The sequence below is a fragment of the Amblyomma americanum genome, chromosome 3, assembly GCF_052857255.1.
Source record: "Amblyomma americanum isolate KBUSLIRL-KWMA chromosome 3, ASM5285725v1, whole genome shotgun sequence".
In the NCBI taxonomy this organism is placed as follows: Eukaryota; Metazoa; Arthropoda; class Arachnida; order Ixodida; family Ixodidae; genus Amblyomma; species Amblyomma americanum.
In genome coordinates, this window is record NC_135499.1 from 45,389,824 (window position 1) to 45,412,884 (window position 23,061).

The following is a 23,061-nucleotide window of genomic DNA, read 5'->3' on the forward strand; positions in this document are numbered from 1 at the left end:
CCCCCGAACTCACTGACCCTGTTGTCTGCAAAGGTGTCGTCGTTTTTTACTCAAATTATGCTTTGGGCTCGCTTTCCCTTCATCACTTTGGTTGTATGGCTAGAATGACTGGCAAGGTCATGTCCCTTCCTAGCAAAAGTCAGCTGGAAGTCAGCGCCACTGCTTGTCAGACCATTTATACATAACCACTTACAGTAGGGTAGGGCATATGATGCAAAGGCAAGATAACTGATGGTCCCTTGACATAACCGAGCGGATTCCAAGGGAGGGTAAGTGCAGCAGGGGGTGTCACAGATGGGTGTGTAGATGGTGTCTTCCGGAGTGGACTACGTTATACTGTGAGTGAATGTGTGTATGGATTGTGGCACCACAATGGCCTATGTTCTACTGTGAGTGAATATGTGCATAGATGGTGACTTCTGGAGTGGACTGTGATGTGGACTGTGAGGAGTGATTGTGTGCATAGATGGTGACTACGGGAGAGAATGTGTGCTATTTTAAGAGACTGTGCGCTTAGCGGGGTAGATGCGGCATTGTTAATATCGAAGGGACGCTGCGGTGGAGCAATTGCCGGCAGATAAAGCAAGGCTAACCCCACCTGTAGCATTCAACACCTCAACCTCAACTCAGGGGGTGTCACAGGGCCAGGTGGGTGGATGAGATTAGGAAGCAAGTGGGGATCATATGATTGGATCGGTTATTTGGATCGATACAGGAGAGGTCTCTATTCTGCAGGTGACATAGTTAGACTGACGTTGAAGAAATGACTTACAGCAGAGTACTGTATATAGTGTGATTTTACGTGACCACCAGTTTGCTTACCACAGAGCTCAGCGTACATAGGCGATAAACAATGAACACTAAAAAAAAATGAAACAAACACATCAACACACTGTGCATTAGCATTTGTGCATAGGCATAAAAAAGTGGTTTTGGCTACATGTATAACACACATATTTCCGACTTCCGTGACAAGGGTTACTAGTGGTCTGCGCTGTACTCCCACTCACAGCAAGTGGAAGAAACACAGCTAGGGTTTGCAATTGGTACCTCAGTAAAAATTGACCAAATCACTGCATAGAGACGCAATTTTCAAATCAGTAATTACATGTGCATTAATTCGAAAGACAAACTAAGACGAGGTACCAACACCGAAAACGCACATTTCAAGGTCTATCCTTATCATCTATATCATCCATACCATCACTGCCCAGATTATCACTGCCAATGGCTCACCTGAACCAAATGCATTCTGCAGTAGACAGATTCAGCAGGAACAAATTGAATTTGAGATTTCTACCTGCCAGCCATCCATCTTGTTACAGTTGACAGCACACCTCTCAACTGCAACAGTAAGTTGCTCTACTTTTTTGGTCCAGAAGCCTTACAGCTGCTACTTGCTTGGCTTTGGCATGTGAATACAGTCGACCTTCAAGGATGCATTTCCAACTAGCCCCAGTTGCAGCCCTTTTCAATACAGTCGAGCCCACTTATAATGAACCTGATGGTCACGGGCATTGCGTTTGTTGCATTTGAGGTTTGTAGTAAGTGGACTTCCTTTATTACAAAAATGCTAAGTCAGGCAAAGATAGTGTTTATTTCTTGAAAAGGTCAGTTATGCACGTCTGCTTCTTCATGCAGGCCCCATCACGGCTCTTTCCAAGCTCTTAAGACTGGCCATGTGCGTCTCGCTGAAATCATTTCTGCCAATGAGCTGCTCTAGGGAGTCAATATTACTAAATACGATACGAAAACGAATACGAAAACTGGTGGTAAGTCAGCCTCCGTGTCTCCGATCCTCAGCAGAGTTGAGCAGATGCTGCGATAAAGCTTGTGCAAAGAACGTGCATGCAGAATGTACCAGTCTCACCATTGTATTCACGTTGCTTCTGCCCAGCAGCAGCACAGCAGTTAAAAAACCAACTGGAGAATGCATGCCCCATGACTGGCTGTGCCAGCAAGGTATACCATGTGACTGACTGTCTTAGATAGCTGCCATTGGTTTATCACAGACTGCGTGCAGTAGTTTCGCTTTGTCACATATATTAAGGAGCCTAAATTAAATTTTAAAGGAAAAAGGTGTGAAGAAGACGACGCGAATTAACCGAAGAATAAAGAAGAGGAAGAAGAAGCATTCGGTGAGGAGGTGGAGGGAGATGATTGGTGGAGAAGCATTCGGTGAGGTGGAGAGAGATGATTGGCAGAGAAGAGAAGAAGACGATGACAAGGCATACGTGGACTAACACCAAGGCTATAAAAGGGCGAGTGAGAGCGAGGCCCGAGGGGGAACAGCAGAGAAGTAGAGGCTCCGGCGGGTCAGGGACACATCGGCTGAAACAGAGCGACGCTGGCTACTGCTCCGGTGAGCTCGCGTTCTACGACTCCGCATCGTGGACTACCTGCCGTGCCTGAGCCCGTTCCGGGGAGTCAACGGAGGACGCTACCACCTGCTACGGCCAGGGGTGTCTCCAGCGCTGTTGCCGCCCATCCGGGTGGTGCCCCCAACACCAATAACACCGGCATCACCTCCACGGGAGCTTGGACCGGGAGCTTGTACGACACAGCCAGCGACGCCGCCAGCGACGCCAGCCCAAGCGCGTCAAACGCCGCCAGCAACGCCAGCCCAAGCACGCCGAACGCCGCCTCGACGCCGGCTACGGGATCCATACAACGCCGCAGCCGCACCGAACCAACCGTGAGCACGAACGCCGACCACGAATAGTAGAACACTAGTAGTAGATGCTGGTAGTAGTGTGCTCGGGTCGTGTGCATTTATAGCCTTTGTGTGTTGTGTTAGTTTTATGTTCTGGTGTGTGTGTCACATAGGGTGTATTAAATGTGCGTTTGTGTGGGTACACCTTGTTGTATCCTGTACCGTTGGGGTCCGGGCAATCGGACCGGGCAGTTCCCCAACGGTACGGGATACAACAGTTGGCGACGAGTGGTGAAGTAACCGAACGCGGAAGCAATGAGCCTGCATCAACCGCCCGAGTTCCTGCCGACGCCCGGGAAGCCCGCCATTCCTTGGACGCAGTGGCACCGCCTTTTCAAGAACTATCTCCTGGCGTCCGGGAGCGACGCTCACCCACCTGCGCGCCGTAAAGCTTTGCTGCTACACTGTTTGGGTGTGGAAGGCCAACGCTTGTACTACGCGTTGCCGGAGGAGAAATCGTCGACGCCGCCTACAGAAGGAAAGGAAGGAAGCGGTACGAGCGACGAGTACGATGCAGCGGTGGCTACGTTGGACGCTTACTTCACTTCTAAAACGAACGTCGTCGTGGAGCGGCATCGGTTCGGACAACGCACCCAACTGCCCGGGGAGACTGCAACAGCGTTCGTCACGGCGTTGCGTGAGCTGGCATTAAGTTGCGACTTCGGTAAGCAGGCTGACGATTTTATTCGTGACCAACTTGTAGCGAAAACGTGCAACCCTGTTCTTCGGGAACGCTTACTGCTTGAAGGCACTTCGCTCACTCTTGAACGCGCACTGGCTATTGCAAACAGTATCGAAGAAGCCACGAAATACTCACTTGAGCTGCAGTCATCGGCTGCGAGCGTTCAAAAGGTCGAAAAACATCGGATGCCATGCCGCTCAGAAACGCAGTTACCGCGTTCGCAGCAGCCGAAGTCCTGTTTCCGTTGCGGGTCTTCAGGGCATCTTGCAGATTCCAAGACATGCAAGGCGCGGGGTAAAACTTGCAGCAAATGTGGCAAACGAGGACATTTTCAGCGTGTCTGTAGAAGCGGCATGCCTGACGAAAGGGCCCTTGCTGTCCGAGAAGTCGACACCTGCAGTGCATCCGGCGATCTCAACGTGTTGCTTCTCGACCGGCAGTGCAAAGGAGGGATACACACAGAAGTCTTCGTACAAGATGTTCCTATACGTTTCCTCGTAGACACGGGTTCTGCTGTCTCCATTCTGTCGAACGCCACGTATTCAAGGTTGAAACGCTTCCCTTTGCAGCCAACATCAGCGTCACTCTACGATTTCTCTCGCCGCAGAATAACCATCGAGGGGTGTTTCACGGCGCCAGTCATCTTCCAGGATCGGCAGGCCGACATTCTCTTCTACGTCGTCAAGGACGGTACTGACATTCTCGGCATCGACGCTGTCGAAACGCTGCGTCTGCAAATCAACGGTACGTCATTGCAATGCACCCATATTACGCAAGCGCCAGAAGGCCTTGACCGTGAACTGTTTTGCCAGTTTCCGCACTTGTTTGATGGCAAGTTAGGGCTTGCAACAAATTTTGTCCATAAGGTCAAGATAAGAGAAGGAATCACGCCTGTTGTTGCTAAGTTGCGGCGTTTGCCATTTTCAATGCGAGACCGAGTACGCGAAGAGCTGCAGCGCCTTGAGCAAGAAGATGTCATAGAAAAGATTGACACGTCTGAATGGGTGTCTCCAATCGTAGTAGTAGCAAAGAAAAACGGCAAGATAAGAATTTGTGTCGATCTGCGCGAACCAAACAAAGCGATTGTCGTTGACAAATTTCCACTGCCGCACACGGAAGAAATATTGCACAAACTTCATGGCGCAAATTACTTTTCAAAGATTGATTTAGCAGCTGCATATCACCAAGTTCTGCTAAGCCCTGAAAGCAGGGAACTGACTACCTTCATAACCGATAGTGGACTGTACAGATTCAAGCGCGTCTGTTTCGGTCTTGCATCAGCACCGTCTGCGTTTCAGAAAATGATGGCCACTATTTTGCAGAACTGCAAAAACACTTTGTGCTACATAGATGATGTCATTGTGTACGGAAGCACACGTGAAGAGCACTTCAAGAATTTGAAACAAGTTTTGCACTTGATTGCAAAGGCTGGATTGAAGTTGAATGACAAATGCATTTTTAATGTGCAAGAAGTCGACTTCCTTGGTCACAGAATCAGTCACAAGGGAATACGCCCTTTACAAAGTAACATTGACGCCATCAAGGCTGTGCCAGCCCCAACAAATGTCGGTACTCTGCGCTCATTCTTGGGCATGGTAGGCTACTACGCCAAATTTATACCTGACTATGCGGTGGTTGTCGAGCCTCTTCGAGAGTTGCTACGTAAGAATGCCACATTCACATGGAACCCTGCAAGACAAGCTTGTTTCGAGCAACTGAAATGTTCCCTGGCCACAAGATGTTTACAGCTATTTGATCCTGCGGGTGACATTATTGTCACTACGGATGCCTCATCCATTGGCTTGGGAGCAGTGTTGCAACAGACAAGGAATGATGAACTGGTGACGATTGCTTTTGCTTCTCGCAGGCTTACTTCACAGGAACAGAAGTATTCTGTAGGGGAATTGGAAGCCCTTGCTTGCTTGTGGGCATGCGAATATTGGAGAGTGTACCTTTGGGGTCGTTCATTCATATTACGCACCGATCACCAGGCTCTGGTCACACTCCTTAGTACAAAGGGAGTAGGTCGCCGACCGTTCCGGATTGCGAGGTGGCACGCCAGGCTGTTGGCATACAACTTCACGATTGAATTTCACAAGGGTGACAAGAATACTGTTGCTGATGCTCTTTCAAGGATGCCCCTTCCAGGTCGTGTGGAGGAAGAGGAAGAAGAGACTGTTTGTGTTGTCTCAACATGCATTACTCATGAAGAGTTTGTCATTGAAACGATGCAGGACCCGTTGCTGCAGCAGGTTATAAAGTGGGTGACATCGGCATGGCCCGCAGTGAAGATGTTGCCTGCCGAAGCAGTTCCGTTCTACCGGGTGCAAACTGAGCTCTCAGTCGTTGGAGACCTCCTGCTTCGTGGTGACAAATTTGTAGTACCTTCGTCCCTCGTAGCACGGCTTCTTGACGCAGCCCACGAGTCTCATCCGGGAATAACGAGGACAAAGCAGCGACTACGTGAGCAATACTGGTGGCCTGCTATGTGCAAGCAAGTAGAACAATTCATTGCATCCTGCGCGGTATGCCAATCTGTTGACAAGTCTGCAAAACCCGTGACACCACCTCTGCAGCCAGTTGCATTCCCATCTGCACCATGGCAGAAGCTAGGCATCGATATTGTGGGCCCTTTTTCCGAAGTGCCGGCAGATTGCCGTTTTGCCATTACAGCCATCGATTACTACAGCAAGTGGCCTGAGGTTTGTTTCTCAGCAAGGGTGACAACTGCAACAGTCATCTCCTTTCTGCGAAGCATCTTCAGCAGGGAAGGATATCCAGACGAGATTGTGAGTGATCATGGTGCTCAGTTTACAGCCTTGGAGTTTGACAGTTTCCTCAAAGAACGTGGCATCGCTCATACGTATTCGGCAGTCTATCATCCGCAAGCTAACGGGCAGGTAGAGAGGTTTAATCGAGTACTCAAAGAGTACGTTCAAGTCTGCGCACAAGAACATCGGCCTTTGAAGGAAGCTATCACCGAATACCTGGGAGTCTACCGTTTCACACCGCATGCGACCACAGGAGTGAAGCCTTCCGTCCTTCTTCACGGCCGTCATCCCAGAACAAAACTTGATCTTGTAGGAGCGCCAGGTAAAGAGTTTTTTCAAGATCCGCAGGCAGCGATGAAGTCCATCCACAGCAGAGTAGCACAAAGGCAACAAGCAAGTAAAACTTACACTGACCGTCGACGAGCTGCAAAGTACTCTCCATTAACAACAGGTCAACCGGTGAGAGTCAAGTTGCCTGGTCACGTGCCTAAGGGCGCTCTGAGCTACTCGAGTCCATTCACCATTGTGGACCAATGTGGTCAAGATACCTACAAGCTCAATGATGGCCGCACATGGAATCGGAGTCGGCTGGTACCTTGCCCCCAACCAGTTCCACCACCTACAGTTCCGAAAAGTTGTTCGCCTGAATCAGCAAAACCACTTGGCGAACCACAGCAGGAGAACCACGACCCACCCCAGCAGCCATCTGTTCAGACGCCAGTTGAAAGGGACGTTCCAGGACTGAGGCATTCGACGAGACAAAGAAGACCACCAGTGTGGTTTAAAGACTATGAAAGACATTGAGTGTTTATTGTGTTTTTCCAGTGTTAGTTGCTAACTCTTTTGAGGGGGAATAATGTGGTATTGTATTCTGTAGTTATGTTTGTATAAACTAGGTGGCGCTAGGCATGCGCCCTATCTGGTCAGCTGACTCGCACATCTGTATATATATTCATCATTGAACTGGAATAAAGGGGAGTTGGTCGAAGTATGTACGTGGCGGGTGCTTGACGTGGTGGTGCTCCGGCTGCTCCGGGCAATCGGACCGGGCAGTTCCCCAACGGTACGGGATACAACACACCTGTCGCCTAGTCCATTCTTTCAGTCCGAGAGTTCTCCGGAGAGATCCGTGACAAAGATAAGTGGAGGCGGTTAACCTCCTTCATTAGTTCCGATGTGAAGTTCGAGCCCCGGTCACTCAAAACTTCCCTCGGGAACCCATAACGCAAAAACATTTCCACGAGACCCTCCGTCACTTGGATACTGTCAATAGTTCTCAGTGGAATAGCGCCAGGATAACGAGTGGCCACGTCAACCAGAGTAAGCACATATCTATTGCCTTTGGCGCATACTGGAGAGATTGGCCCAATGTCAATCGTCACTCGCTGAAACGGTAGGTCGATGGCTGGCATCTTGCCCAGAGGTATGGGACCAACTCTTCCCTTCGGAACTGTGCGCTGGCACACGTCACATGAGCAAACAAAGCGCTTAACATCACTCTGAACACCCGGCCAAAAGAACTCCTCGGTGATCCTAGACACCGTTTTTTGAACACCCTGGTGTCCGGCCATAATGGCGTCATGTCCTAAGAAGCACGATCTCTCGCATATCTCTTGCTAACACCAGCTGTTGGACCCGCCTTCCTGAACAAAATGTGCATCCCCTGTGCAAAAGACCATTTACCAATTGATACTCGAATGACGTCCAGCTCTTCTTTCTTTTCACCTTTTCCCCGACTCTTTGGAAGCAGGTCTTCAGGCTCGGGTCTTCTTTTTGCCTAATTGCAATTTCGCCCGGTGTTACGCTCAAGCACATCGCAACAGGAGTAGAGAGCGGAGCCTGCGTTGCTCGGGCCATTCGGTCATTGTAAACGTTGTAAGCAGTTGGTGCCATAAAACTGCATGCTTATACATTACATCTGTGCTTGTCAGCGTCCAGGCATTTTCAAAACTAATTTGCAATCTTGTTTTTCCAAACTTGACAAATTTCTTTTACTCATTTTCGCTTGCAGCTCTTCAGCCGAAGTGTGTCGATTGGCCTGAAGGTCTACAGACAAATGATGGTACCTGGTTTCGCCGACAGTTTTGGAACGGAACAGTTCACGATGCTACTAAATGACCTCTTTGACATTCTGAACTCCAAGGTTCCTGCAGCTGGAATACGAAAGGGATCTCCAAAAATTAAGGTGCCAGAATTGTTTTATGTCGCCTTTTTATTGTGGGGAAAGAACCGAGACTTAAAACTTTGCACTCATTCACCAATTTTCTCAAAACACTGTTTTCTGTTTTCATTTATATGTTTTCAGTTCTTGGACGACTTCTTGGCAATGTTGAACGAGACGGAATCTATTCCTAATGTCAAGCTGTTCGCATCTAGGCAGACTATCGAGTCCCTACGTGTAACACTGATGTCTGTGCTGTCACTTGTGGAGTTCCTGTTCAACCAAGGCGTGAGCTACATTCTGACAGCAAGCCTGAACCAGGATCCACTCGAGGTAACCGTATCCCTTCCATCATGTTTCCTCTTTCAACTCCTCATAATCACAGTTGTTAAGCTCAAATTTCTTGCTGTGCAGCGATTCTTTGGGCTCGTGAGGTCCTTCGGAGGAGACGAAGACCATCCAACCGTCACCAAATTCAGCCAGCTTTTCAGACTACTTTCCCTTTACACACCTGTTAAGCTTGCCACAAAAGGGAACTGTGAAGCAGGGGATGAACGAGTTTTGCTGAGCACATTTGAGAGCCTTGGAGAGAAGCGGCGTGAAGCACTACTACAAAAGAGAAAAGTTAAAGATGAAGTCTTCAAGCGACTCACATCACTGCCTTCGAGGGGGCTGTCAGCCCCATTTGACGATGACGTGTACAGTGTTTCAAGTCCAGAAAAAGCGGCATTGTACTATTTAGCGGGATACGTGGCCCATAAAATGATGAAGGTGACCTCCTGCATGGAGTGCAAAAGCGATACAATGGCTTCACAAGACTCTCTACCGCCTGAAGCTATGCTTGTGATTGAACGAGAGTTTGTGACTGGCAGCCTTGTTTGTCCTTCAAGGAAACTGTTTGCATGCGTGAAAAGCATAGAAGAGACCATTGTGCAAACATCAAAAAAAGAAGCCTTTGGGGACCTTTTCTGGAATGTTTTAGACGCCCTTGCGAAGAGAGGAACAAACTGTATCGGTTGCCCAGAGCATAGCTGTGATTTTACAGCACAGATTGTACACTTCTATTTGGTCACACGAATGCACTTTTTTTTCCGGAAGAAGAGCCAAGAGAGCGACAGTGCCAATAGAGCTCGGAGGGAACGTAAAAAAGCAAAGCTTGTGTAAATAATGACCGAAGTGACAAGGAAGATGCCTGAAAGTGTGTGAGGAGTTTTAATAAACTGGAATTCGCTGATGCAACTCCACTAAAGACGTGTGTGTGATTTTTTTATTCTGTAAGTACTAAAGACGTGTGTGTGATTTTTTTTATTCTATAAGTATTTACCAGAGGCAGCAGAAAAATGTCAGCATGATATTTATTGGGCAGCTCTCTATATGTGCCTTGAAAACTAATAAGTCGCTTTATGGAACCTCTCGAGACTAGTCTGGAGGGTTCTTCTAATCTTTAATAAAATCGGGGCAGACGTTCAGGCTTTCTTGTCTTGCTCACTTTCGCATTTGGAAAGCAAGAGTAAAAATTACTCGCGACCAATGGGATTGATACAGAAGGGTAAGGTCACCATTCAAACGCAATGCGATGGAAACGCCGCATTCTACAGACGCACGAAAGCAACTATTCTGCCCAAAGCGAAGCGTAATCACCGATGCCCATCTTTTTCTAAAGCTTCTAAAGCACTGGTCGCTTCTACGCACACGTAGTTTAACTATTTAAACTTACGAAGCGCAAATAATGACGCCACGAAGCGTGAGCAATGTCTTCGGTTAAGCGCCGTGCGGGAGGACAGCGGAACGGCACGCGTCTGTAGCAGACGACGCACTTCCTTGGCGCAAACTTCGACAGCAGCGCCGCGGTGGCGGGCGCGGCGGCGGGCCGCATGCTCCCTGTTGGCGCGGCGAGGAGATGCGGAACTGAAAAGGATCTATAAACGATGGGCGCCGACCGCTCAAAAGCTGCTTTATGCAGTGAGCAAGGTAGGACCACCCCACAAAGCTGACGTCTCGCGGCTGTGCGCACATAACCCGTTTCGGGTCTTTGTTGTGGTCACGGTCGTTGTCGGAGTGGTAGTTAGGCCTGAGGCTTTTCGGAGCTGCCTGCACCACGTTAAAAGAGACACGGCCACCGGACCGTGTCGTGGAGAGGGGGCGCACTTTGCTGCCCGCCCGTTTTTTTTTTTGTTTGTAACCTCGCATGAACTGAGCAGTCTCGTTCAACTCAAGAAAGGGCTTTGTTCACTCGAACTTTGCGTTTGCACAGCCGCCGACACGTTTTGCTAGCGAGTTAGGCACCGTGCCACGAGGCCCTTGCGGATGCCGTTTCCCCTCCCGTGACCTACGTTAAAGGCACGCCGAGAGCGTTTCGGCAATTTTGCAGATCCGGTGGAGCCACCCAGGCTTGCTGACCAGTGCACATAGTCTCGCTGCCACCTGCTGCGACGGAGCGGCCTGTATCCTGTTCGCCGCATCCATCCGGGGCAGCTGTGGCGAGACCAGTCAGCAGTCACCTCGGCTGCTGCTGCCCTGGCGACTACTGCAGGATCCTGGCCTGCAGTTTTCCCACCGGCCTTCGATTCGCGGGCCTGCGGACACGGTAGTCCGCGGGCCATACGAGTCGTCCCAGCGGAGACCTTCACGCCACCTTCGGAATACCGCGGAAGTCTGCGTAGACGCTGTCGGCATGACCTCCGCTGCAAGACGTGCCTCAAGCACATGAAGACCAGGAGACTCCTCCATAGCATGTACCTTCAGGCGCGTGGGTCTATTTAAGGTTGGGGGGATGTGGGGACTTGCCCTGCAGCCCCCTGAGTTTGCTTTCCCGCGAGGCACCGTGCAGCGGCGGTCTCACCTCGAGGCTGAGCGCATTCCCTTGTCAGTTACATTAACTGGCAAGAGAGGGCGCCAGCATCGCTGCGGGGGAGACTGCCAAAGCCCGCGCGCGGGAGAGGGGGCAGGGGGTCTTCGGCTGGGATAATCGCCGCGAGCGGACGCGTCGCTCGCGGCTCCGCTCTTCGCCGGCGGGGCAAAGAAGCGACGGGGAGACAGGCTCCCGTACTCGTCCCGTCCGGCCTGCGGAGTTTATATCCCTTGCCCTAGCGCGGGCGAACATTCGCTCGGAACCTTGCTGGTGAGTCAGACGACTTCGATTCATTAGCGTACCTTGTTGCTACCTGGCGTTATTGTTTCTGTAGCAATAAATGCCTGTTTGTGTCAGCCAATGTGTCGTTCCTTTGTTCCCTCAGAGCAAGGCCCGCCGTGATCGGCGAGCGCTCGGTAGCGTACGCGATCACTGCGTGGGGTCCGGGTGGCTTTGAACCGTGTCAGCCGCGATTGAGTGGGGAGAACGTACTTATCTCCTCATTCAAACCCCACAAAATGGGTACAAGCCACCGCCGGCCCGGCGCCCGCCTTCTTCAGGGGTGTGTGCTTGGAGGAGGCTCCGCAAACCCCGCTGCGCCCCTTCGGAGGCAAACCCAGTTTCGAACAACTCAGCCTGCAAAGGTGGTTCGTGTTTCACTCCCCAGTGAAGAGTTCGACTCAAGACTCGTACGCTCTAACCAGCGTCAGGTTCAAACACTATGGTCCTTCGTCAGAAGCGATTCAGAGTATCACTACGGTCATGGGCTTGTCCAGCTTTTCGGCTGCCCGACTTCGTGAGAAAAAACAAAAGGGCCACAAATAGGCTTCGACCGCATGAGGCGGATTTAACGTTGTTGACGGCGGAACTCATCGCTGATCTATCAGAGCAACTGTGGTCAAGACCCTTTTCCCAAGCATCTCACCCAGAAGAGCCTAGCACCAGGCCGGGGGAAATCTTGTACCCATTAAAACCGGTGTGTACCCAGCGGCACTGGGGATCGAACCCAGCACCTCCCGAATGCGAGGCGGATGCTCTACCACAAGGCTACCGCTTCGGTTTTAAATGGGCTTCTACCGTACGAGGCGGATTTAACGTTGTTGATGGCGGAACATATCGCTGATCCATCAGAGCAACTGTGGTCAATACCCTTTTCCCAAGCATCTCACCCAGAAGAGCCGAGCACCAGGCCGGGGGAAATCTTGTACCCATTAAAACCGGTGGGTACACGGCGGCACTGGGGATCGAACCCAGCACCTCCCGAATGCGAGGCGGATGCTCTACCACAAGGCCACCGCTTCGGTTTTAAATGGGCTTCTACCGTACGAGGCGGATTTAACGTTGTTGATGGCGGAACTTATCGCTGATCCATCAGAGCAACTGTGGTCAAGACCCTTTTCTCAAGCATCTCACCCAGAAGAGCCGAGCACAAGGCCGGGGGAAATCTTGTACCCATTAAAACCGGTGGGTACCCGGCGGCACTGGGCATCGAACCCAGCACCTCCCAAATGCGAGGCGGATGCTCTACCACAAGGCCACCGCTTCGGTTTTAAATGGGCTTCTACCGTACGAGGCGGATTTAACGTTGTTGACGGCGGAGCTTATCACTGATCCATCAGAGCAACTGTGGTCAAGACCCTTTTCTCAAGCATCTCACCCAGAAGAGCCGAGCACAAGGCCAGGGGAAATCTTGTACCCATTAAAACCGGTGGGTACCCGGCGGCACTGGGCATCGAACCCAGCACCTCCCGAATGCGAGGCGGATGCTCTACCACAAGGCCACCGCTTCGGTTCAAAAATCATCGCCGTAAATGGGTTGGTCTACGCATTTTGCCGCTACCTGTCCAGTATAATATGGCGTGGACACTAGAATCCTTGCTTCAGGAAGGTACCTCACTGTGCTATCTACAAGAGTGACGGCCGACGCTTCCCCTGTAAGATCCTCGTCCTTCACCAGGCTTCTACGAACCAAGACTGTGTTGGCTCCGCTGTCTCTAAGCACCAATATAGAACGGTCTCCTATTTGCCCAACCACCACTGGCATTGCTGCTTTCGACTTGGGTGTTCCACTCACTGCCTCATTTTCCAGCGGCATTTGCTCTCCTTTCAGGTGTGGAACTTCGGATGGCGTGACAAGTTCTACCCTAGGGTCGACAACGCATGCAGCTCGGTCCTGCGTTCTGTATCGGCATTCATCCAGAGTATGACCCCTCCTCTTACAACCTTGACACACAATCTGTGTTTTTTGGGCAGCGCTACTAGTCCGACAGTCAGCTGCACGGTGTCCCACCTTGCCGCAGAGAAAACACCTTACTGGCGCCTTAGATGCACCGCCATATACTCTTGGTTTTGCCGCATCTGTCTCTAGGGTCTTTTGGGTTTCCTCCTTTGCCTTACTCAAATTTCTTAGCCCTTGAGCCTCGAGGAATTGGTCTGCAGTGTCTGCGAACTCTTCCAATGAACACAACTTTCTTTCTTTCAGGAATAGCGCTAGCTTTGAGCTGCAGCACGCTAAAAATTGCTCTGTGACCAGCTTGTCATGCACCCCTTGAAAACTCTTTTCTGTGTTTGACATATCAGGCCACCTGCCAAATAGTTGGTCAGCCTGCAGGAAAACTGCTTCGCGGTTTCCGAATCCTCAGGTTTCGCGGTGCGAAATCTCTCACGAAAACCCTCTGCCGTAAGCCTGAATCTTTGGAGGAGCGCCTTTTTGACTTTCTCGTAGTCCATGGAATCAGCAGTGGGCAACCTTCCAAACACATTCAGCGCCTCTCCGACTAAACACATGCTCAATGCCGTGGCCCATTCACTGCGCTCCCAGCCTTGCCCCAAAGCTATCCGCTCGAATCGTTGCAGATATGCGTCCAGATCACCTCTTTTGTCATCGAAAGGAGCCATCAGCTTCCTTGGACAAACTCTGGCCAGTCTAGGAGATCCTGTATTTGCTAAGGAACGCTGATCATTGTCCGTGATCTCCTCATATCCTCCCGCGACATGCGCCTGTTTCCACAAAAGAAACTCCTTCTCCCGTTCTATCCTTCTTTTCTCCTGTTCTTCTGCCTCGCGAGCTCTTCTCTCTGCCTTGTGAGCTCTTTTCTCTTCTCGCTCTTCTGCCTCGCGAGCTCTTCTCTCTGCCTCGCGAGCTCTTTTCGCCTCGCGCTCTTCCGCTTTACGAGCTCTTTTTTCTTCTCGCTCTTCTGCCTCGCGAGCTCTTTTCGCCTCGCATTCTTCTGCTTCACGAGCGTCCACGCGTGCTTGCGCCCTTTCCTCTCTCTGCCTATCTGCCTCCTCTCTCTGCCTCTTTGCCTCCTCGTCATAGAGACGCATCGCCTCTTTTTTGCTTAACCCCAGCTTGAGCGCCAGTTCTAACGTTTTTGCCAAATCCATACTTTCTGCCGTCGAGAGATCGGAAAGAACCGAGACAAAGCAAAAAGAAAAAAGGAAATAGATCCTGGCACAGGCTCGCCACTTATCTTTGTCACGGATCTCTCCGGAGGACACTCGGAATGGACTAGGCGACGGGTGTACCCACACAAACGCACATTTAATACACCCTACGTGACACACACACTAGAACACAAAACTAACAAAACTAACACAACACACAAAGGCTATAAATACACACGACCCGGGCACACTACTACCAGCGTCTACTACTAGCGTTCTACTATTCGTGGTCGGTGTTCGTGCTCACGGTTGGTTCGGTGCGGCTGCGGCGTTGTATGGATCCCGTAGCCGGCGTCGAGGTGGCGTTCGACGTGCTTGGGCTGGTGTTGCTGGCGGCGTTCGACGCGCTTGGGCTGGCGTCGCTGGCTGTTTCGTACAAGATCCCGGTCCAAGCGCCCGTGGAGGTGATGCCGGTGTTGTTGTCATTGGGGGCACTACCCGGATGGGTGGCAACAGCGCTGGAGACACCCCTGGCCATAGCAGGTGGTAGCGTCCTCCGTTGACTCCCCGGAACGGAGCCACAGCATGGCAGGAAGTCCACGATGCGGAGTCGTAGAACGCGAGCTTACCGGAGCAGTAGCCGGCGTCGCTCTCTTCCAGCCGATGTGTCCCTGACCCGCCGGAGCCTCCGCTTCTCTGCTGTTCCCCCTCGGGCCTCGCTCTCACTCGCCCTTTTATAGCCTCGGTGTTAGTCCATGTATGCCTTGTTGTCGTCTTCTTCTTTTCTCCACCAATCATCTCTCTCCACTTCACCGAATGCTTCTCCATCAATCATCAACCTCACCGAATGCTTCTTCTTCTTCTTTATTCTTCGGTTAATTCGCGTTGCCTACTTCACACCTTTTTCCTTTAAAATTTAATTTAGGCTCCTTAATATATAGGACACGCTTTCAATGCTGCCCCTCTTTCGCATGCACCACGCTTCTGCTTCCACTTGAGGCCTACCGGCAAGCACCGATCGACACTGCAGCCCATCGCTGCGCACTTGGCTGGCAATTCCAATGCCGACTTTTTATTGCTTTTCTGGGGTTGACACATGTTTTAAAGAGCAGGAGGCCTTTTTCTAGTAGCTACAAAACACTTTTTTTAGGTCTCCACACAGGCGGAAAGCCCACATTTTTCAATTGCAGGGTTGAATTTACGGCACCTCCTCAATCACTCTGGGCACGACAGCAACGCTGACAGCATGTCTCATGCACCGCGCTTCTGCATTCCTGCTTCTGTGCCCTTCGACATCGGCCCACGCCCTATCATCCAGCCTGGTTCCCCCGCCGTCACCTTCAGAGGATACCCTCAGATGGGCGCTTCTTGATGACCATCTGCGGCTGGTTTCCCTACCATCACTGCACACGGCCTATCACGCACCAATGTCATCGACGATGCCGTGCGCACCCACTGGCTACTTAAACGACCGTCAACCTGACAACATCTTCAGTGGGCACGAGAGCAACTCTGACAGTATGTCTCATGAACCGCGCTTCTGCATTCCGCGGGTATTTAGGCCTTTTTCCCTCTATGCGAATAAAAGCAGTAATCGATGCTTGCTGTTGCTCCCGTGCCTACAAGTGTTTCTTGAGGTTGTTTGTGAGTGCTTCTCAATGCTCTTCCTGCTACTGCGTTCCGGGGATGTGGAAACAAACCCAGGACTCAACACTCACTTCGGATCCGCGCTCGAAAACCTTTCTTTCCCGAACGAGCCTTCTGAACAAATGGCTGCCGTTTTTTGCCTTCTTAAGGATGTGCAGGCACGTTCTGTTCGATCTGCAAAGAATCAGGCTGAGCTTGTCGTGGACATAAAAACCATAAAAACCAGCCAAAAAAGCGTAGAGAAAAAAACTGGCCACATTCAAGAAGGCTTGGACATTTTGGAGGGAAAAACAGACATGCTAGACCAGTTTGCTGTAAAAGCGACCCACATCCAAAATTCCCTACAAGCGTTGTCAATGCAGCATGATTCTTTGCAATATCGTTTCGACGAACTCGAGGGCAGATTGCGGCGCAATAACCTGCTTTTCTGAGGCATTCCTGACTCATGCAAATGTTGGAAGGAAACTAAAGACAGTGTGAAAGAAACCCTTACAGGCATCATCGACAACCTATCAGACTTATCAATAGAATGCGCACATCACCTCGACCAGTATTCTCCCTCAAAATGTCGCCCTATCATAGTCAAGTTCAACAACTTGAAATTGAAAGAATGTGTACTTTCGACACGCAGTAAACTTAAATATAAGCATGTAACAGTTTCCGAATATTTTTCCCCCACCACGCATACTGCCAGAACTAAGCTAGTAGAATTCGCGAAAAGCCTGCCAGGCTCCCCTAGTTTTCAGATGCGCTACAACAAAATGACAGTGAACAATAAATTATATGCCTACAATGCCTCCACTGAGAGCATAGTTGAGATTACCATGCCACCGAAAACAGATCCTTTCCACGGCGGAGCGCTGCCTCACAATAACATAGCCGTCACTGAGAGCATAGCCGCGCCTGCCGCGGCACAGAATACAGATGCTTGCCACGGTAGAGCGTCATCACATGAAACCAGCTAGGAAAACGGGAGGGAAAGCGAAACACGCCTGTTGAATACAGTTAAAACTCGATTTAACGAAGTTGAGGGGAGCCGTGAATTATTTCGTTAAATCGAGAACTTCGTTAAATTGAATGAGGCATTTCTTGGGCACATAATTCAGTACATTCGATTACAGTAAAACCTCGTTAAAACGTACCCGCTTAAACAGTACTTTCGTTTTAAAAGTAGTAAAGTCAAGTCCCCGACTGAGCACCCATTGAACATAATGCATTTTGCATCCGCATAAACCGTACCAGCTTATCGCGGTCGTATCGGTTAGCACGTACCATTTTCACTTTTCGTCGCACTCGCGCGTGACGAATTCACGCCGGTAGCACCGACCCAAAGGACGGTTCGGCTAGCGGCGCAACAATCTTCCCTAAATACCGCCGACGGGACGGCAAGCCACACAGCTAATGACAAATTGGCGCCAAAGTTGGTAATCATACAACTAGCGCAATCATTGGGGGTCTGTATGGTCATCGTCATGACCCCCCGCGCTACTTTCGAGTGGGTAGCGCCAACACCACGACCGGCGCCGCTAGCGCGTATGAAAAGAAACAACAAAAATTCTTACTCGACAAGAAAGGCCCGAGGGGACTACAAATTTATTTTCCGCCAAAGAAGTCGGTGATCTTTGCCTGCGTGCGCTTTGTGAGCAACGGCCGCACCGATTTCTCGTAGGTCTGAAGTGCGTCCAGCGCGTCTTCCGTCCCCTCGTGTGCGCCGGCAAAATGTCGCAGCAGATCGAGAGCATCCATCACCTGACCTGGTGTCGGCACGGGAGCTTCGGCACCTGCAGGGTCGTCGGCAGCGTCTTCAGCCGTCACTCCCTCCACGCTTCCTACAAGCCGCAACATATCGGCATCAGTCAAAACTTCCGTTGTGACTGCGTTTGCGTCGGCGTTCACGTAGTCTGAGAAACTTATGCCTGTGGGCACTTCATCCACTGAGCGAAGGTGTTCCCAGGCATCTTCATCCTCGTGCACGGCGCTCGCGCAGTCCGGACCAGCTTCGGCAGTTTCAGGGCCTAGTGTACCGAAACCGGCAGTCCTGAAGCAGTTGACAATTATCGACGGCCTCAATGCTCTCCAAGCCGCCGCCACCATCTCAACCGCCATAAAAATATCTATTTTCGTCTCGCGCTTCAGCTCCAGGTTGAGGAGAACTCTGTCGACGACTCGACGCTTGTATGCGCACTTCACGCTATTAATTATCCCTTGATCCAAGGGCTGAACCACGGACGTTGCGTTTGGGGGGAAGTAGCGGAGCTCCACGCTGGTCAGCTCGACCTCTGCAACGTAGTGGGCCGTGCAGTTATCCAGCAACAGGCACACTATCCTTTTCTGGCGACACATGTCGCTGTCAAATTCCTTCAGCCATGTAGCGAAAATGGCACGCGACATCCACGCCTTTGAATTGGCAACGTACTTCACAGGAAGCTTTTTGGTGCCTTTAAAACAACGCGCCCTCGCACTCTTTACGATGACAAGCGGGTCTCGTTTGTCGGTGCCGTCCATGTTGATGCACAGCAAAAAAGTCAGCCTTTGTTTGCTGTGTTTGCTGCCGTGGCACGCCTGCCCCTTCAGGGCGAGTGTTTTTTTAGGCAGCATTTGGTAGAATAGACCGCTCTCGTCGGCGTTGTAGACGTCGCTGGGGGCATATTTTCCCAGAATGTCGGGCACGTTTTCAGACTGCCAGTCGCCGACTACAGCCATGCTTACGCTGCTCGCTTCACCGCTAAGCACTTTCCCGACGATGCCGTGTCGTTCTTTGAAGCGCGACAGCCAGCCAGGACTTGCCTTGAACTCGTTGTCGCCCAGCAAGCACGCGAAAGAGCGAGCTTTTTGTTGGAGCAGGTCTCCACTCACGGGAATACTATTCTTCGCCCGCAAATCCATAAACCAGGCGAAGAGGGCCTCTTCCATTTTGCTTTGAGGAGTGGTCTTCAGCGTTTTTTTGCGCGAGAGATTCCCCGACGAAGTGGCGTGGAGGATGTCATCTTTCCCTTTCAATATTGTGGAGAGAGTACTCGCTGGAATGCCATGTGATGCAGCCACGTCACATTTCTTCTGTCCACTTGTCACAGCACGAATTATGTCCGCTTTCTCGTCCAGGGTAAGCCTTTTTCGTTTCTTGCAGGGCTCCATCTGCTAGTCAGGAGGGTTAGCGGCGCGCTTGCTCGCACACACCACGTCCGCGTTCACGATAGCAAGGCTAGACTGATGGAGGCCTAACTAGCTGAGCTTGACAAAGCCGTGCGTTCAAAGGCACGGGGAAATCTGCACAAGAGCGAACACAGAGCACAACACACAAACACACACAAAAAAAAACACGCGAACTGCAACAGCGCCATCTATGAAATGTGGCACGAAACTTTTTTACTGCTGGCGCCATCTCGTGAGCTCGACTCAAAATTAAAACTCGTTTTGCGCCGCGCAGTTTCAAAAAAGCGACGGGATAAAGATGCACCGCGCTGTTACCGCTGACTCGCAATCAATAAATTTTGGGGTGCTGTCTACAAAACAGACCAAAAATTAACACTTTTTCACCTTTATTTCTCGAAAAAAGGTTCGTTAAATCGGGACAGATCACGGAATCGGTTTCGTTATTTCGGGTTAGTCAAAGCATTGAACCCTATGGGCGTCTGAGGGGGAATTAGGATACCTTCGTTAAATCGAGATTTTCGTTAAATCGGGTTTCGTTAAATCGAGTTTTGACTGTATACAAGTATTGTTTTGCAACATACGTAGCATCCTTAACAAGCGTAATGAACTAGCCTCTGCAGTTGATACTATAAATGCCGACATTATTGTGTCAACTGAGACCTGGCTTCGACCTCAAGTTAACGACTGGGAACTCTTTCCGACAGCCCGCAGGTTTTCCTTTTATCGTTGTGACCGTACTACTAGACGGGGAGGTGGTGTTCTCTTAGCCATTAACGAAGACTTACAGTCACAATGCATTCAGGTTCCCAGTTCCTTGGAGTTAATTTGGGCTAACGTCGTTTTTAATAACCAAAAACTTGTGATTGGAGTTTGTTATCATCCTCCGTCTGATTCTTCTAATTTCACGAACGAACTACATGATGCAATCAATCTTGTTACATCTCGGAACCATTCATTGCCTATATTCCTACTTGGCGACTTTAATATTCCAAACATTGCGTGGTACACTGAGCCCATTACCATTAATCCCTGCTCTACACTAGCTAAAGACTTCCTTGATTTATTCTCTGTCTTCTCTCTTACACAACTTGTAAAAGAAGCTACTCGAATTACAGATTTTGTTTCAAATACGCTTGACCTAGTCCTTACAACACAGCCTTCTTTTGTTTCGAACATTACTTACTTGCCATGCCTGAGCGACATACTCTCGTAACCTTTGGAATTTGTATCTCTCGGCCGAAAAATGTCAAGAAAATGAAAACAATTTATAACTACAATAAGGCCAACTTTGACGCCATAAACAGTGAGCTGCGTGTATTTCTGGACAATTTCTTGGATGGCTTCATCGATCGCAGCATTCAATCGAATTGGGTCTTGTTCGTGGCGAAAACAAAGGACTTAACAGATAAGTACCTTCCAACCCGTATACTTAACTCTAACAGTGCAGCTCCCTGGTACAACACTAAGCGTATGTACAAACTTGCAAAACATCCTTCTAACAGTGACCGATCGAATGCTTATAAAACCGCTTCATGTGAATACACCACAGCACTAGAACAGGCGAAGAACACATTTATACAAGTTACCCTTCCGTCCATGCTATGCACTGATCTGCGAAAGTTTTGGCGCACCATCAACCCGACTGATAGCAATTGCATATCTCTTGCTGACATTTCTGGAACTACCATTCCCCTCGAACTGCAAGATTTCATGTTAAACGACGTTTCCGGTTCCATTTTTTTCTATCACCGCCGATCTCCCTCTTCCTAGCACAGTGTCATTCGATTATACGCCGATGTATCCTGTCACAATAGACCTTGATGGTGTTGCAAAACTGATAAGCTCACTAATAATATCCGTTGCTCCAGGCAGCAACCTAATCAATGCCAAGTTTCTACAAAATACAAGTGTTTATTCCTCCATCATACTAACAAAACTTTTTCAGCAGTCACTTGACCAGGGTTCACTACCTACCGCATGGAAGGTGGGGAAGGTGATTCCACTCCACAAATCAGGTAACAAGCATTCTCCACTAAACCACCAGCCAATTTCTCTCACCTGCATTCCTTGTAAACTTCTTGAACACATCCTGTTTTCTCACCAAGCTAAATTCCTAGAACTGATCTCTTTCTTCTCGCGATTTCAACACAGATTCTGAAAAACATATTCCTGTGAATCCCAACTTGTATCCTTCACGAACAAGTTGCATGTTACTCTTGATCGCAATTCACTAGCTCACTGCATGTTCATAGATTTCGCGAAAGCGTTTGATAATGTATGTCATAGCTTACTGCTATGTAAATTGCAGCAACTTAACCTAGATCCAAAGATTCTAACCCAGCTTGAAGCTTTTCTTACAAACCGCCAACAGTTTGTTTCCATTAATGACCTCACCTCGGATACGAGTGTGGTTCACTCCAGTGTTCTGCAAGGCTCTGTGTTCGGTTCGCTTCTTTTCGTTGTTTACATTAACGACCTACCCTCCTGCATTTCATCTCACAGTAACCTATTCGCCGATGACTGCGTAATATTGAGGGAAATAGCATGCGATGGCGACATACCAATGCTTCAATCCGACCTCGACTCCATCTCAACCTGGTGTAAATCTTGGCTAATGGACCTTAATGTTAACAAGTGCAAATTCATGCGTATGTCTCGAGTAACTAATAACTTGCCCTCCTATAACCTTAGCGGATTGTCTCTAGACTCTGTACACTCTTATAAATACCACCTCGGTGTTAACATTACTAATGACTTTACCTGGACTGCTCATGTTACGCATGTCGTTAACAATGCCAACAAAACACTTGGATATCTTCGTTATAACTTTGCTAAAGCACTTTCATATCTGAAGCTTTTACTGTACAAAACACTCATTTCCCTTCAACTCGAATACGCAGCATCAATATGGGATCCTTACCGCCAGAAATTAAAGCACTCTCTTGAGATGGTCCAAGATACAGCTGCTCGACTCATTCTGTCTATTACAACAGAATTGCAAGCATAACCAGCATGAAAGCTGGTCTTGGTCTGCCATCTCTTGCGTCTCGTCGCAGAACACTTCATCCTCGCCTTTTTCATAAATTTTTTCACCACTGTTAGCTGCGCGAAGAACTTATTTCACCCCCACAGTACGTGTCACCACGGATGGATCACGCCCACAAGGTTAGAATACCATTCTGCAGAACGAAAACCTACTTTCATTCGTTTTTACCCCAGACATCCGACGAGTGGAATCATCTTCCCGTACCACTGGCACCAATTAAAAAACACAGTTTATTTTAAGAGTGCATTAGCTAACACTGTATAACTAGCAACATTCTGTAATATTATGCTCATATTTCTATGTTTTGTTACTTTGTATAACCATAATGCTGTGTGGCCCTAAGGGTATTTTAAATAAATAAATAAATAATAACCACAGTCATGGTCGCACGCTGTATCCGACACACAGTGCCATTGCCCTAATACATATTGTGACGGTAGCGCCACCTTTGATCGTAATAAGCAAGCGTTCGTTATAACAGCGGACATCACAAGTGGGCTCGACTGTATCTGTTAATACACCTGACCCACCTTTTTCACTTGCCATTGCAACACTACATTGTTATGCAGTAGTACCCCGCTATAGTAAACTTGGATATAGTAAAAACTCTGATATAGTAAAGTGAAGCACCGCTCCCATTTCACCTCCCA

At 49.6% G+C, this 23,061-nt stretch overlaps 2 protein-coding genes across 4 annotated transcripts in view; one reads left to right on the forward strand and one right to left on the reverse strand.

Moving 5' to 3' along the window:
• The window catches only part of lt (vacuolar protein sorting-associated protein light), a 175,820-nt gene that overhangs the window by 62,183 nt on the left and 90,576 nt on the right, over nucleotides 1–23,061 (reverse strand). The window lies entirely within an intron of this gene.
• On the forward strand, nucleotides 1,942–15,937 carry LOC144126333 (uncharacterized). Its single transcript, XM_077660406.1, has 4 exons — nucleotides 1,942–1,962; nucleotides 8,178–8,660; nucleotides 8,742–9,336; nucleotides 15,756–15,937. The coding sequence occupies exons 1-4, from the start codon at nucleotides 1,942–1,944 to the stop codon at nucleotides 15,935–15,937; spliced, it is 1,281 nt and encodes a 426-aa protein (XP_077516532.1).